This window comes from Rhipicephalus sanguineus, chromosome 9, assembly GCF_013339695.2.
Source record: "Rhipicephalus sanguineus isolate Rsan-2018 chromosome 9, BIME_Rsan_1.4, whole genome shotgun sequence".
NCBI lineage: Eukaryota > Metazoa > Arthropoda > Arachnida > Ixodida > Ixodidae > Rhipicephalus > Rhipicephalus sanguineus.
The window spans coordinates 11952925-11966409 of NC_051184.2; the positions used below are offsets into that span (position 1 = coordinate 11952925).

Consider the following 13485-nt stretch of genomic DNA (forward strand, 5'->3'; position numbering starts at 1 on the left):
CTCAGTAGCTCGCTTGGTCACCCAATGGTGGCGGTCTAGTCCTCAGCTGAGCAGCGCGGCATGCCAACGCGCCCGAAGGCCCTCAGCCACGTCCCCAGTTTTAGCAGTTAGTGCTGGACACTCCCGCAGAATACGAACTAGTGTGGCCCTATTGGCCTGGTGTGCGACCGATGGCGGCGCTGCGAACGGCGCCTGTATGACGTCAGAGCGGGGATTCGCGCGCTTTCGTCTGCTACGTAGGCCCAGCGCCGTGTTGAAACCACCGTTGTGGTAAATCTCAACAAAAAAGCAGTTCAATTGGTTATCTTGCGTATGGTGGCTACTGACGCTGTTCGAACAACCGTGGGTCTGTTTTTAACGTTTATTTAGAACTACAGCTCTTTGTTTCTTAGAACTGCGGCCGCTTGTCACCTCGGCGAGTGCTACGCAATGGTGAAATACTGCTCTGTGCCTCAGTGTACTTCGTCCGCTCGTGAAAAAGGCGTTAGGTTTCACAACTATCCTAAGGACCCAAAGCTGAAGAAGAAGTGGATTGTCAAGCTCAGAATGGGAAAGTGCCCAACACCTTCATCGACAGTGTGCAGCAAGCACTTCGCGGACAGTGACTTCTGCTACTCACTGTACGCGCCACTTTTAGGTAAGCTTGTAACCGCGTTTAAGCGCCTCGCCAATACTTAAGCCGTTTATTGCACGCAGGCTATAAGCATAGGCGACTTACACCAGGTGCGGTGCCGTCCCACAACCTGCCGCGAAGGCCCGTAGACATTGGCGTGCGCAAGGTTCCCCATCAGGGGGGGGGCGAAGGTTCATCGCAGCGCCCCCCCCCCCTTGTAAGTCAGTATACGAGGCAGATTTTGCGCCCCCCCCTCTTAGGTGACTAGGGGGGGGGGGTCAATGTATGGGGCAGATTTCGCGCCCCCCCCCCCCACTCAGGTTATTAGGGGGGGGGGGCGCTCGCCTATGCCCCTAGACAAGAAGTCGACGACGCCGCCTCCGAATCGCCTCGCAGGAAAACGCGCCTCGTGAGCTCAGCCGAGCGGTGCAGGATATCTGAGACTACGGCTGCATTTGGCTGGTGTACATACGTATTTTACTTATGAAGGCAAGCGCGCGCCCAGCGGACTGCTTATCATAAATTCATGAGCGAAACCTGTTGCCGCTGTTTAGTGCACATTCTCTAAAAGCTTTTACCTGCGGCAGTGCAGACACTTTTTTAAAAGCGGAGCTCTTTAAGCTTTTCGTTAAGCTGCGTGGCGTGAAACTCAACCCAGCTTACCTTTGCCACGTTAATCTCTGTGGTTCTGTGCGCGGTATAATCAGCGATTAACTATTTGCTATATTCTAATACCCATGCGACGGCCCTGTGCGGTGTTAATATAAACTACGACGTAATGTCGTTCTCACTGAACCAACATTACGGGACAAACTGCGATCATACGCATCGGCAGGGGGGTGTACAACAAGGCGGCACTTGCGCACTTGTTTGCAGCACGAGAGCTGCGACGGTGTTGCGATCTCCGTTGACGGCCTCGACCGCGCATTCAACAACGTGGCTTGCGTCGTACACCGCCTGTTCCTAGATGAGGCACCACGACCTTTCACAAGCTTTATCTACATACTTGTAGATGCCGGAGAACGGCACGCTTACTGAAATATCGAAAGAAACACCCAAACTACTTAGTATATTGTACGGCGCAAGCAAGATAAGGAGCGAGAACACTCACACATAGTTCCACTTTCTTACCAGCAATGCGGTCGGTGGCATAGGCGCACTCGTCGGTCATCCGGGGGATTTCTTGGCCCTGTGGATCGGGCCGCAACTAAAACAAGTTCAGGATTACACTCGAAAACATTCGTCGCAGGCGTTAGTTGAGCGTCACGAGGCTGTTCGTTCGACAATGTTCCCGCCTGAAGCAGACGATCCGCATACAGGAGCAGCGGTTGAGAGCGGAGTCCCCGCTCTGACGTCACACGTGAGAGGGCGCCACTCCAAGATCTCGAGGCCAATTGGTACAATACTTGCATGAGTTGGTCGTATGTAATTCAGGGTAAATGTGATTCATAATGACGGCATAAAGCAGGTGCCTGTTTGTAGTTGCCGCCATTGAACGGACTGGGCCCGGTTGAGTTCGGGGTGGGGCGAGGGGTATTATTTTACAGTGTTGGGTAATATCGCGGAATTTGGTTAGTGTATCCTCCCACTGGTCCACAGGGGATTCCGTGCGGGTGGTGTCGACCGCAGACGTGAGACGACTAGCCGCGTTGAGCGCCACAGACCTCGTCAAGATTGACCTCCGTGTGGTCGACGGGTGTGTGGGCGGGAAATGTGTGCATTTCATTCGTCAAAGCGGGTTTTGCCTTTACGATGGATCGGCAGCGCCAAATTTCGTACTGCCGTCTACGAGTCACTGAGAACATACGTACCGGCTACGGCCAGCGCGACCTCCTCCGGCATTTCCGCGTGCCTTGTGTTGAGCGAAGTAGCGATTATGCGTTTGTGCGTATACGAGCGCTGCAGCAAAACGGTGACAGTCTCGACAGCGCGCCGCATCGACAAAGACCGCCTCCTCGTGGCGTCCAAAATTGTGAAGCATATCTCTGGCTCTATACTGATTCCTTTATTGTGTTGAGGATACATGTTCTTTGGCAATGGGGATATGATGAGGTCAGTCGGAATGTTTCTTGGCATGTCGTGTTGTGTGCGATAAGAAATACCCAGGCTGTTGAGAATGTGGCGGCTTGCTTTGATATTGATGAGGGGCTCGTACTGCGAGATCGGTTGCGCTTCGATTATTCCTTCAAGCCTAGTTGGAGAAGGACTTCCCTCTGCCGAAGCGCCTGTTTCTAAATTATAGTTTCTTAAGAGCGGAGCTCTTTAAGCTTTCCGTTGCGCCGGGTAGCGCGAACAGTAACTATCATCATCATGAACGCGCTCGCTTCGACCTCTTCTGCTTCGCTCGCACAACACGTGGGCCGATTTCTCCCGCATGGCCTGCAATAAACCTGACGGAGAGTACGGAGAGAGAGACACAAAGAAAGAGAAAATCATGGCAAAAATGTTCTGACGACAGCGGCGTGATTCGAACCCGCGCACTCACGATCCAAAAGCGAGCGCCCTAGCCACTCGGCTATCTAGGCACGCTAGCAGAGCATAGCATAGACTCGTATAGGCTAGTACAGCAAGTGGCGGGAAAGGGAAGTGAGGGTAAGGAGGAGGGAAAGGAGGAGGAGAGAGCAAAGCATAGCACAGAGAGAAAGAAAGGGAAAGTCACAAAGAGATAGAGAGAAAAAGGAAGCGATAAATCGAGAGAGAGAGAGAGGGGGGCAAGAAAGAAACACATAGAAAAAATAGAAAAAACACAGACAAAAGGACATAGAATAAACAGAGAGGTAGGTAGGTAAACAACTTTATTGATTCGTGAAAGAATCGTGTGAGGGGGGAGGGGAAGCGGAAGCAGGACGATGATGGGCCCTCGGGCCGCTCTAGGTGGCCGGACACTTCTGTGCTTCGGCGACCCCTCCGGCCCAGCCCACTTTCCGGAGCTGTAACTCCGGTTGCGAGCTGCGCAGAGCAGCCTCCCATCGCTCCTGGTGTTCTGACCCTTGCCACGGGGGCTTGAATTTGTTTGGGCAATTCACAAAGACGTGATTGAAGTCGGCTCTGGTGCTCGGACACAAGTTGCGATGAGAAGTTTCGCCATGAGTAATAAGGGAGAGAAGGAAAGGAGTCGTGACTGTGGCCGTTTGAAGTCTGCACCACAAAACCTGCTCACTTCTGGAGAGTGATTTATGTGGTGGGGGATACGTTAGGCGGGAATTTCGGTAAAAGAGTGTGATGTCGTGGTAGCTGAGGAGTCGATCCCTGGCACCGCGAAGCGAAGGCAGGTCGCTTTGAGCCCGGTTGACGAGTGCTCGGGCTTGGGTGTGAGCGGCCGTGTTGCCTGGGTGTCCACTGCGCGCAGGGACCCAGAGGAGGGTGATGAGGCGATCAGGCGGAGGAGATAACTCAAGGATTCTAGCTGCCGGAGAGTGGATTTTGAAAGTGGCGAAATTACGAATTGTAGTTTTAGAATCAGAGAAAATATACTCAGCGGAGGAGTGAAAAATTGCTAAGGCAATTGCCGCCTCCTCTGCTTCCAGGGATTCTGTCGAATGTGGAATGGACGCACTAGCGACCAGGTTTTGAAATCCGTCTACAACGGCTATTGCGAAAGCTGGGTGAACTGCATATTCGGCCGCATCTACGTATACTGCTGGAGAATTAGGAGGGAAGCGCTTGTGAAGAGCCTTGGCTCTAGCTTCCCGTCTCGCTCGATTATGTTCTGGGTGAGTGTTTTTGGGGAGTGGCGGAATGCATAGGTTCCTGCTAACAGCGATTGGAAGTGTGTGCGTCCAGGAACGTTGATTCCAAGTCGGCGCAGCAGTACTTGACCAGCTTCTGTAAGCGATAGCCTTTGATATTGACTGAAGAGATGCGCTTCTACGAGATCTCCCAGAGTGTTGTGCACCCCTAGCTGAAGTAATTTATCCGTGGCTGTTGATTTAGGGAGATGGAGAGCAGTTTTATAGGCAGTGCGGATGAGTCTGTCCAGTTGCTCGGTCTCCGCGGGAGTGAGATAAAGGTAGGGGATGGAATAGGTGATTCTGCATATAGGCAAAAGGCCTGAATGAGGCGGCGTGCGTCTGCTTCCCTCATGCCGCGATGACGATTGGAAATGCGCCTAATTGGGGAAGCTGCATTATGAACCGAAGTGCGGATTAACTTTATGGTCTCAGCGTTGGAGCCATTGTTGGAAATATTAAGACCTAAAATTTTGATTTTATTAACCCTGCGAATGGGGGTGCCATCTAGTATGACTTGAATGTTACAGGTATCCCGCTTTTTAAGGTCAATAACTAGGAGTTAGATGAAAGGAAAAGAGAGCCCCGCTCCGCACTCCCTTCAGGCTTGATACCATTAGTGCGAAGCATCACGCAAGGGCGAGTCACATGACTAAAATCGCATAAAATCCAGTCACGTGACTAAAACAACGTAACATGACGTAACTAGCCACGTGACTAGAATCACGCAACTACTCGCATGACTAAAAATCCCGTAACATCACGCAACGTCTAGTCACGTGACTAAAAATCACGTAACATTTTGCCATGCGAGTAAAATCACCCGAAATTGCGTAATAGCGTCACGTGACACGTCTAGCCAAGTCTAGCGAAATCTAGGCATACTTAGTATATCTACCAAAAACTTAGCCTTTCAGCAAAAGCTTGGCAATACTAGCAAAACTTAGCTAGTTCGAACACTAGCTCTGCTGATGGTTCCAGGCTTGCGCCACTAGCGAAATCTGCGCTTTTTTGTTTTTATGTTTTAGCACGCGGTATATCGGTGACTTCCACTGTTATGGACTGGCGCTATACGTTTAGTTGAAATCGCAAACAAGCGACAGCGATTGAAAACAGTTGAGAGAGCACCGAGACAAAGCAGTAATACCAGCACCTCCACCGCCAGTGGTGTAGGTCTCGGCGCCGTCTTGGTCCAACGCCATGGAGCTACTGAACACGTCGTTGCCTATGCCAGTCATCGTTTAAGTAAACCGGAGCGCAACTACACTGTCACAGAGCAGGAATGCCTCGCGGTCGTCTTCGCCGTCCACAAGTTTCGCCCGTATACCTACGGAGGCCGATTTTCCATTATCACAGACCATCATTCTTTATGTTGGCTCACTGGACTACGTGACCCATCCGGCCGTCTTGCTCGTTGGGCGTTACGACTGCAAGAACATGACTTTGAAGTTCGTTACAAGAGCGGTCGTCGTCATGCCGACGCCGATTGCCTCTTGCGGCTCCCCCTTCCGACAACCGAGTGTGACGCAGACAACTTCGATGAATATTTAGCAGTTGTCGATGCCCCATTTCCTGACCTGACTACTTTTCGCGTAGAGCAACGCAGTGACAACAGTCTCGCTCCTTTCTTTATCTCCGGAACGAACGGTCAACGCAGTTTTGTCGTAAAGGATGACGTTCTTTACAAGAAGAATTATTCCGGCATAGGCGCCCGTTTACTTCTAGTTGTGCCAACAAGTCTGCGACATCGCGTACTCCGAGCTATGCACGACGATTTTTCCAGGACATATCAGCGCACACAAGAACGCTTATGGCCGAAAATGCGTCAAAGTGTGACTGCATACGTTGCGAGCTGTGAGCAATGTCAACGCTACAAGCGTCCGACAACCGAGCCAGCAGGACTACTTCATCCCATAGCACCCCCTGGTTCTCCATTTGAGGTCGTTGGTGTTGACCTGCTCGGCCCTTTTCCGCGATCACCGAACGGCAACCGATGGATTATAGTGGGCGTTGACCACTTGACACGCTATGCCGAAACTGCGGCAATTCCTGCAGCAACGGCCACTCAAGTTTCGCAGTTCGTGCTGTCGCACATTATATTACGCCATGGATCCCCACGTGTTATCATCAGTGATCGCGGGCGGCAATTTATTGCCGATGTAGTTGAAGACCTGCTTCGTCTTGCAAAGTCTCATTTTCGTCACACCACCCCATATCACCCGCAGACGAACGGTTTAACCGAAAGAACCAACAGAACTCTCGTCAACATGATTTCCATGTATGTTGATTCCGGACACAAAACGTGGGACGCCGTCTTGCCCTTCATAACTTTTGCCTACAATACTACACAGCACGAGACGACCAGATACAATCCATTTTATCTGCTCTACGTACGCCAACCCCGCACAGTTCTTGACACTATTCATCCGTTTTCTGAAACCGACCAACCTACTCTCGCCGAAACCCTTTGCCGTGCAGAAGAGGCCCGGCGTATCGCCCGCCTTCGTACTCTCGCTTCCCAGAAACGCTCTAAGAACCGTTACGACGGACGTCACCGACACGTATTGTACGAGAAAGGCGATTTGGTGTGGCTTTGGACGCCGCTTCGCAAGCGTGGCCTATGCCCAAAGTTCCTAGCCAACTACACTGGCCCCTTTGTTGTCATGGGACGTCTCAGCGATGTCACGTACGTGATATCTCGGCTCTTGTCTACTGGCCGCCGCTCAAGCAGCACCAACGTCGTGCATGTTGCCCGCCTCAAACGCTTTCATCGTCGCAACGAAACCTGACTCGTCCGGTGGGCATCGTCTGCAAAGGGGGAATTGCTACGATACTGGGGGAACGCAGGGAAGAAGAGGAGAACGACGCGGGGCACGAACTGTGATCTGCTCGATCCCTGGACTCTCGCATCCATCATCTCTTGTAAATAAACGCATATCACCGTAACAATACTTTGCCTGACAAAGAACGACTCACCACCTCTTGAGCCTTGACTGCACTGGCGACCAAGACTAAGCCGGTCTCGGCTAAAGAAGACACTGGCGTCTCAAGAGCCTCGGGCTTTTAAACGAAACCCACGCCGCCATCAGTGAGGGAAACAAAAGAACTGGGAATGTTGCAGTCAGAGGAAAACGAAGAGAAACGCGCTAAGAGAAAACACAAAGACCAGACACGCAAAAGAAAAAGAAGGCGAATGGCCTCCATGCTTGGAAGGGCACCGTCGAAGGCAGCAGCAGACTTCTGTGGACGCCTGTTTGCCAGGCTCTCGTTTTTTCTGCCTCGATTCGGGGGCGGACCAGTTGGTCAATAATATTCACGTTGCGCTGGCTGCTTGCCAAACAAAAAGACGACATACTCAAAAAGCGCCTTGCCAGCCTACACGCGGCTATGCCGATGTGTATCTAAACGAGAGCAACGCGAACAAACATTTAGCGCTTCGTTTCATTGCGCAGTCCAGTAGAAGGAATCGTCCGGATCACAAACTCGTCCACGGTGCCCCGAATGCCCCGGGAAAGCTCCAGTGTGCACAGGGCGGCATCCAGAGCCAGCACCGACAGCAATAGCTACAGACCTTCTTCCCATACTGGTTGTTGTTGCCCAGCTTTCAGTATAATGCCGGTTTGCTATCATCCCGTTAATTGAATAATACTAATAACACGCATGTTTAATCTCGCAACTTCAGGGCGTGACATCGCGCATGAAGAAAACGTTATTACGTACATAACGACTCACTAGGCTGCACCAATTACAATACGTCCTGCACAATTATTTTTTTCCGCGTACTAAGAAGGTACCCGCAGTAATAACAAAGTATTTCTCAGCTTATTTCGCAGGGCGGCGCGAACACTAATCGGCCAGTGAACGAATCGAAAAAAAAAAAGAAAATTACGGCAGACAGACAGCGAGATGCAGCATGTTCTGCTCGAAAAGCGTGGCGCTAATCAATATGCGAGCACGGAAACAACACGACTTGTACGTACTCTTTACAATGACAAAGTTCCAAAGCAGTAATGCTAGATTCTTTTTCTAATTTACTACGGTCCGCAGAAACAGCTATTTACGCGTTGGCCACAAGAGAAAGGAAAACAGAGAGGTGTTTTTTTTTTTTTTTGTTCTCCGACAGCAAGAAATAGAGTGGAGAAAGGCGCCGAACTGAGGAGAAAAGTGCACGGCAGAGAGAGAGAAAAAAAATAAGACGCGCGGAGTGGAAAGCGAGGAGCGTGACATTCCGTGTGGATGGCATTCCAAGCGACGCTTCACTTGCTCCAGCTAGGCACCCATCGATCGGCACCCAAGTCAGAAAGACATTGGCCAATTCTACTGACATCATTTTCACCCAAAGTTTTACTAACACTGCACAAGTACAAAACGAGCTGGGCTGCATTTCTGCTGCATCTGCTACAGCATGCTCACGAAACGTCGTGTTGGTCACCTGATGCTTTGAACAAAAATTGCAACCTAGGCGCTTCTGTCGTTCCGACACGAGAAAACAATATGGGCTCTAAAATGCACCCGTGAGTTTCTTCAGAGCTAATGTTTGGTCAGGATATTGCCATATTCAAACAAACTGCGTTTTTGTAAAGTCGTTACTCTACCAAATAGTGAGGGTTGCCAAATTGTGCACCGCTACGTACAACGCATCGTGTACTTTCTTGTCCTCGCTGGGCTACGATGAAGATCGTTGTTCATGGTTGCGTCGGCCTACCGGTGCCGGACTCGCCCACTGCCCACCATTGGACACAGCATAGCAAGGAGGAGGGTCAAAGCTGTGGACGCGAAAAAGATATAGCAAAACAAAAAGCCTCTACACGCAGCAGCCAGTCACAAAGACGCAAATGACTACGATTACTGCCGCTACGGTACTAGAGCCAGCCGCGTGTGCGGCGTTTCTGGAGTACAGATAATCCTATATCAGCACAGTCGTTGGGCAATGCGCACACTGTGAAACTTGCTCCTTAATAAATAAAAACTGAGTATATTGGCCTCGATATAAAACATTCTTTGCTGCCATGTACTCTCTGGGAACGAGAATACCTTCTTAAAGTTTCGGAGAAGAAATTCGGACTTGCTCAGTTCAAAGTTCCAAACGCCTCCTCTGGCACGCTCGTGTGACAGCGTACCTCCTCGTGTGAGGTGAAAGTGCCCGTGTCACCTCCTGGAAAGTGTCAAAAAGTGTCCGTGTGACAGGGGCAACACATCCAGTTGGTTTGAGCGCTTCTCTGCTTTCGTCCCGCCCCTTTCTTTTCCTTTCTTTGCGCTGTAAAAATCAACGTATACCAGCATCGCGACGCTTGTACAGTTGATACGTGGTCAAATACTCGTGAAGAAGATACACAGCAGCGATGAAGGTGGTACGGCAATGCGCGTGACTCAACATTGTTCACGATGATGGGCAGAGCAGACAGCGTCGTCACAAGGAACAGTTTCACACTAAAGAATATGCAGCGGAAAAAACCCCAGCGAGGACCAGAAGGAAACACAACAGACTAGCTCAAAGTATCAGCTTAATTTTGCTTGAAGAAACATGGAAACTGATACATGAAAAATAAAAAGAAAAGCAGATATCACCATCACGACGTCATGAAGCCTCTAACGCGACATAAAGGCAATCTCTTTTTCAGCAATTGTGCCACTGCAGACGGGCAGCTCATGCCCACCTTCGTGTTTCTTGCTGGACAAGAAGGCCTTCGGCTGTACCCTCCAGAGCAGAAAGTGGGGTAAACTGTACTTTACAGTGACCGTTGCGGTCAGTGCAATGCAGTGTTGCCTTGCGGGCAAAGCTTGTATTTGCTTTGCCCAGATAAATAGCCATTCCGGTGTGCTGGTTGCCGACTGTAAGGGTTAACGAGGTGCACGAATATCCTCAGTGCAAAGTAGAAGGATGCATCGCTGCGTGACTAGGTCATCATGCATGGTCGAATGATATAGCGCAGACTTTTAGCGTGGACAAAAGAAAGAGGTACCTGTCGTCTCTGGAACCTGTTGAACCGTTTGTTGCAAAAAATTCAGAGCTGATTATTGAGTACTTGAAGAACGAGGCGGATGCTAAAGTTGCTGCGGTCACGATTGACGCTGAGGATATGGATTACTGCCCAGAATCATTTTCTGGTGGCTGCAAAGGATTGACAGTTGGCAATGATGACATAGGCTTTTAAATTCGACATATCATTTGTTGAGCCGCTTTCTTTTTATTTGGGTTCGACGTTTGCAGGACTTAAAGGAGAAACGTATATGCAGACCTCTGGAGTGCTCGAAGGTGGCTTCGATATCAAGTGGCACGTTTGTACGCAAAATTAATCGCGCCCTGCGAGGAGAGCATGATACTAGTTCAATTATCGGTCTTAAAAGATTTTCAAGGAAACAAAAAATAAACTTGCTGCTTTGGCGTATGTACACTGTACTAGCCATAGATTGAAAAGAAGTAGCGTCTCGGGTGCAGCAGCTAGGAAGACTTTGCATGACAAGCAGCATACATAATTGGTCACTGTTCGATAATAATTGTTTCATGTTGCACACGTGTAGAATTCCGCGTCCAGGTGGTCGTGCATATGTTGGCCAGACGGGCCGTGTGCGCAGCTCAGTGCGCAGCCTGCTTGCCATGCGCACTGTCGCCTGCCCCTTATGGATGAGACTAGCTATATAAATATAAAAAAGCAGTCTCAGCGTGATCTAAGAGAGGCCATGAACACCAACAAGCCGAGGTGCAATGTCCAAGCTGCGGTGTCTTTACTTGGTAAGGAATCTTTTGATTGCTCGTAAATGTGTAGGGGCAGGTATCATATTGCTTTGACAATGAGTTGGTGCGCATGCACGGTTATGTGTGCGCATAAGTTTGTTCACGTTAAAAGTCTGCGAAGACTGGCCGTGTTGGTAAGCCATCACTGTAGATCGATTAACTCGACGGGACACAAGAAAGGCACACACACAACAGAGCGCTGTGTCGAGTAGTTGCGCTCTTCAATCCACAGTAAAAGTCTGCACTGTATCTTTGTCCAGTGCGAGAAACACGCGATATTTGATGAAGCAGCGCACGAAGGACACAATCAGGCACGCATAAAAATGACGCAAACACAAGCGCTGCTGTCTGCGTCATTTTTATACATGCGCGATTGTGTCCTCTGTGCGCTGCTTCATCAAATATCGCGGCACACCAGCTAGCACACTAGTACATACAGAGAAACACACGCTTGCTATTACCAGGGTGAAGTGAGCCACCCATCGCGCTGTCCAGCCTGGGATTTTCCTTTTTAAACAGCCAACGTGTGGATACCAAGCAGTGCCAACGTGGGTAGGCGTAGGCAAACGTATATGCCACATCACAAATGGCCAACTCAAACTCTGTCTCATCTCGGGACCATTATAAGCGACTTCGTTATTACGGAGATTTGGTTCTACTAATGCTAAGGTGGCAATTCGAAAGTGTCTTGTGGGAAAACAGCGCTGTTTTTATTATCTTAACGACTAGGTCAGACACGGCGTTGGGCGTAATACACCAAGGTGCATCACGCAACCCGAAATGACGGCTCAGCCAGTGATCTCACGGGACAATGCGTGGACGAACGTCCTTGGCGTTCTCGCCAAATAAAAGAACGCCCGTTTTGCCCTTTGAAAGCATGCACACAACGGTATTCAGCGAGCAGAATGAATATATATATATTGTAAAAGAAGAGAACAGAGACAACGCCCTTGCTGCAGGCCGGCTGTTCTTATTCTCTACTTCATCTTTCTCCACTTCGCCCTAGCCCCCCGCGCGCCAGAGCCTCGGTGCCGCTTTTCGTCATCACACTCGGCCATGACTGCGACTAGCGGACCAGCCGACAATGTCTCCGGTGGGCGGTGTTGGCTACATCGCGGTGGTCGGGTTCGACCACGCTGCAACTTGTTTGGGAGACCTGCCCCAAGTGCCTTTGGTGGGCGACACGGGTCGAATCGCTGTGGCCGGTCTCGACCACGCTGGGGCTTAGCCTGAAACTTTGCCGATGCTGTCTTTGAAGGTTGGTCTCGGCCATACTGCGACATTGCACGGGAAGCTGGGTCGCTTGTCTCTGGTTGACGAAATTGGCTCTTTCGCGGTAGTCGAAGTTGCCTGCAACGATGCGGCTTGGCTCGTCGATCTGCCGTAAGTGGGCCTGGTGGGCGACCCTGGCTGCGATGCAGCGGTCGTCGCACGCCAAGCAGATAAACGTTGTGCCGCCTCAGCTTTGGTCTTTATCTGCGTTTGCGTGCAGAGCCGGCGAACACTTGCGCAACGCAGAACGCGTGCGCACTCGGTCAGGCAGCGGGACGGGATCGTCGTGATTCGACAGGGCAGCCTCTCCCTCACTGTCAGAACGATCAGTGGTGAGTCCTGTAGCGACGAGAACAGCTTCGTTGACGTCCTGTAGCGACGAGAAGAGCGTGCCAGAGCCTCGGTGCCGCTTTTCGTCATCACAATATATATATATATATATATATATATATATATATATATATATATATATTGTACTGAATGCGAATGACAGACGCGCTGTTGTTGTGAAAGAGGAAGACGACAATCGGTGGCTGTGGTTGTCGCTCGCACTCGCGCTCGCTGGTAACCTGACCTGACTGGCAAGAAGCCTTCCGCGACGCAACGTGTAGACCTGCTTCAAGCAAAACACCCCCATTTGAAGTGGTGGAGGAGCCGGGGTTCCCATCATCCTGGAACTTCGCAATCGGACGCTACCATCACCTTTCAACATGACTGCTCCTGGCCCTTCGCAAGCTGCTGCCACCACAACGACAGTCTTCTGTACTGGCGTGCCACGGCAACGCGACCCGCCCGTATTTCACGGCAACGACGAGCACGACGTCGAGGATTGGATCGTTGAGTATGAACTCGTAAGCGCTTCCAACAAATGGGACGACTGCGACAAGCTCACCAACGTGCGCTTTTACCTAGCTGATGTGGCCAGCCTGTGGTTTAAAAACCATGAGGCTGACATCACCAATTGGTCGACCTTTAAGGCAACCATCACCGAGGTCTTCGGTCGTCCCGCCGTGCGCCGGCTTCGCGCGGAACAGCGTTTGCGTAGCCGAGTCCAGCGCCGGGACGAGACGTTTACGAGCTATATCGAAGATGTCTTGTCCCTATGCAAGCGCATCGACCCATCTCTCGCCGAAATG

General features: G+C 50.8%; 1 protein-coding gene across 1 annotated transcript in view; it reads right to left on the reverse strand.

Moving 5' to 3' along the window:
* Nucleotides 1-12360, reverse strand: part of LOC119404075 (uncharacterized) — a 36761-nt gene extending 24401 nt beyond the window's left edge. Inside the window, exons 1-2 of the mRNA XM_037670686.2 lie at nucleotides 12234-12360; nucleotides 9462-9496 (exon numbers count right to left, since the gene is read on the reverse strand). Of these exons, the coding sequence (XP_037526614.2) occupies nucleotides 9462-9496; nucleotides 12234-12360 (162 nt within the window). The remainder of the gene's footprint in view (nucleotides 1-9461; nucleotides 9497-12233) is intronic.
* Nucleotides 12361-13485: the final 1125 nt, after the last annotated feature.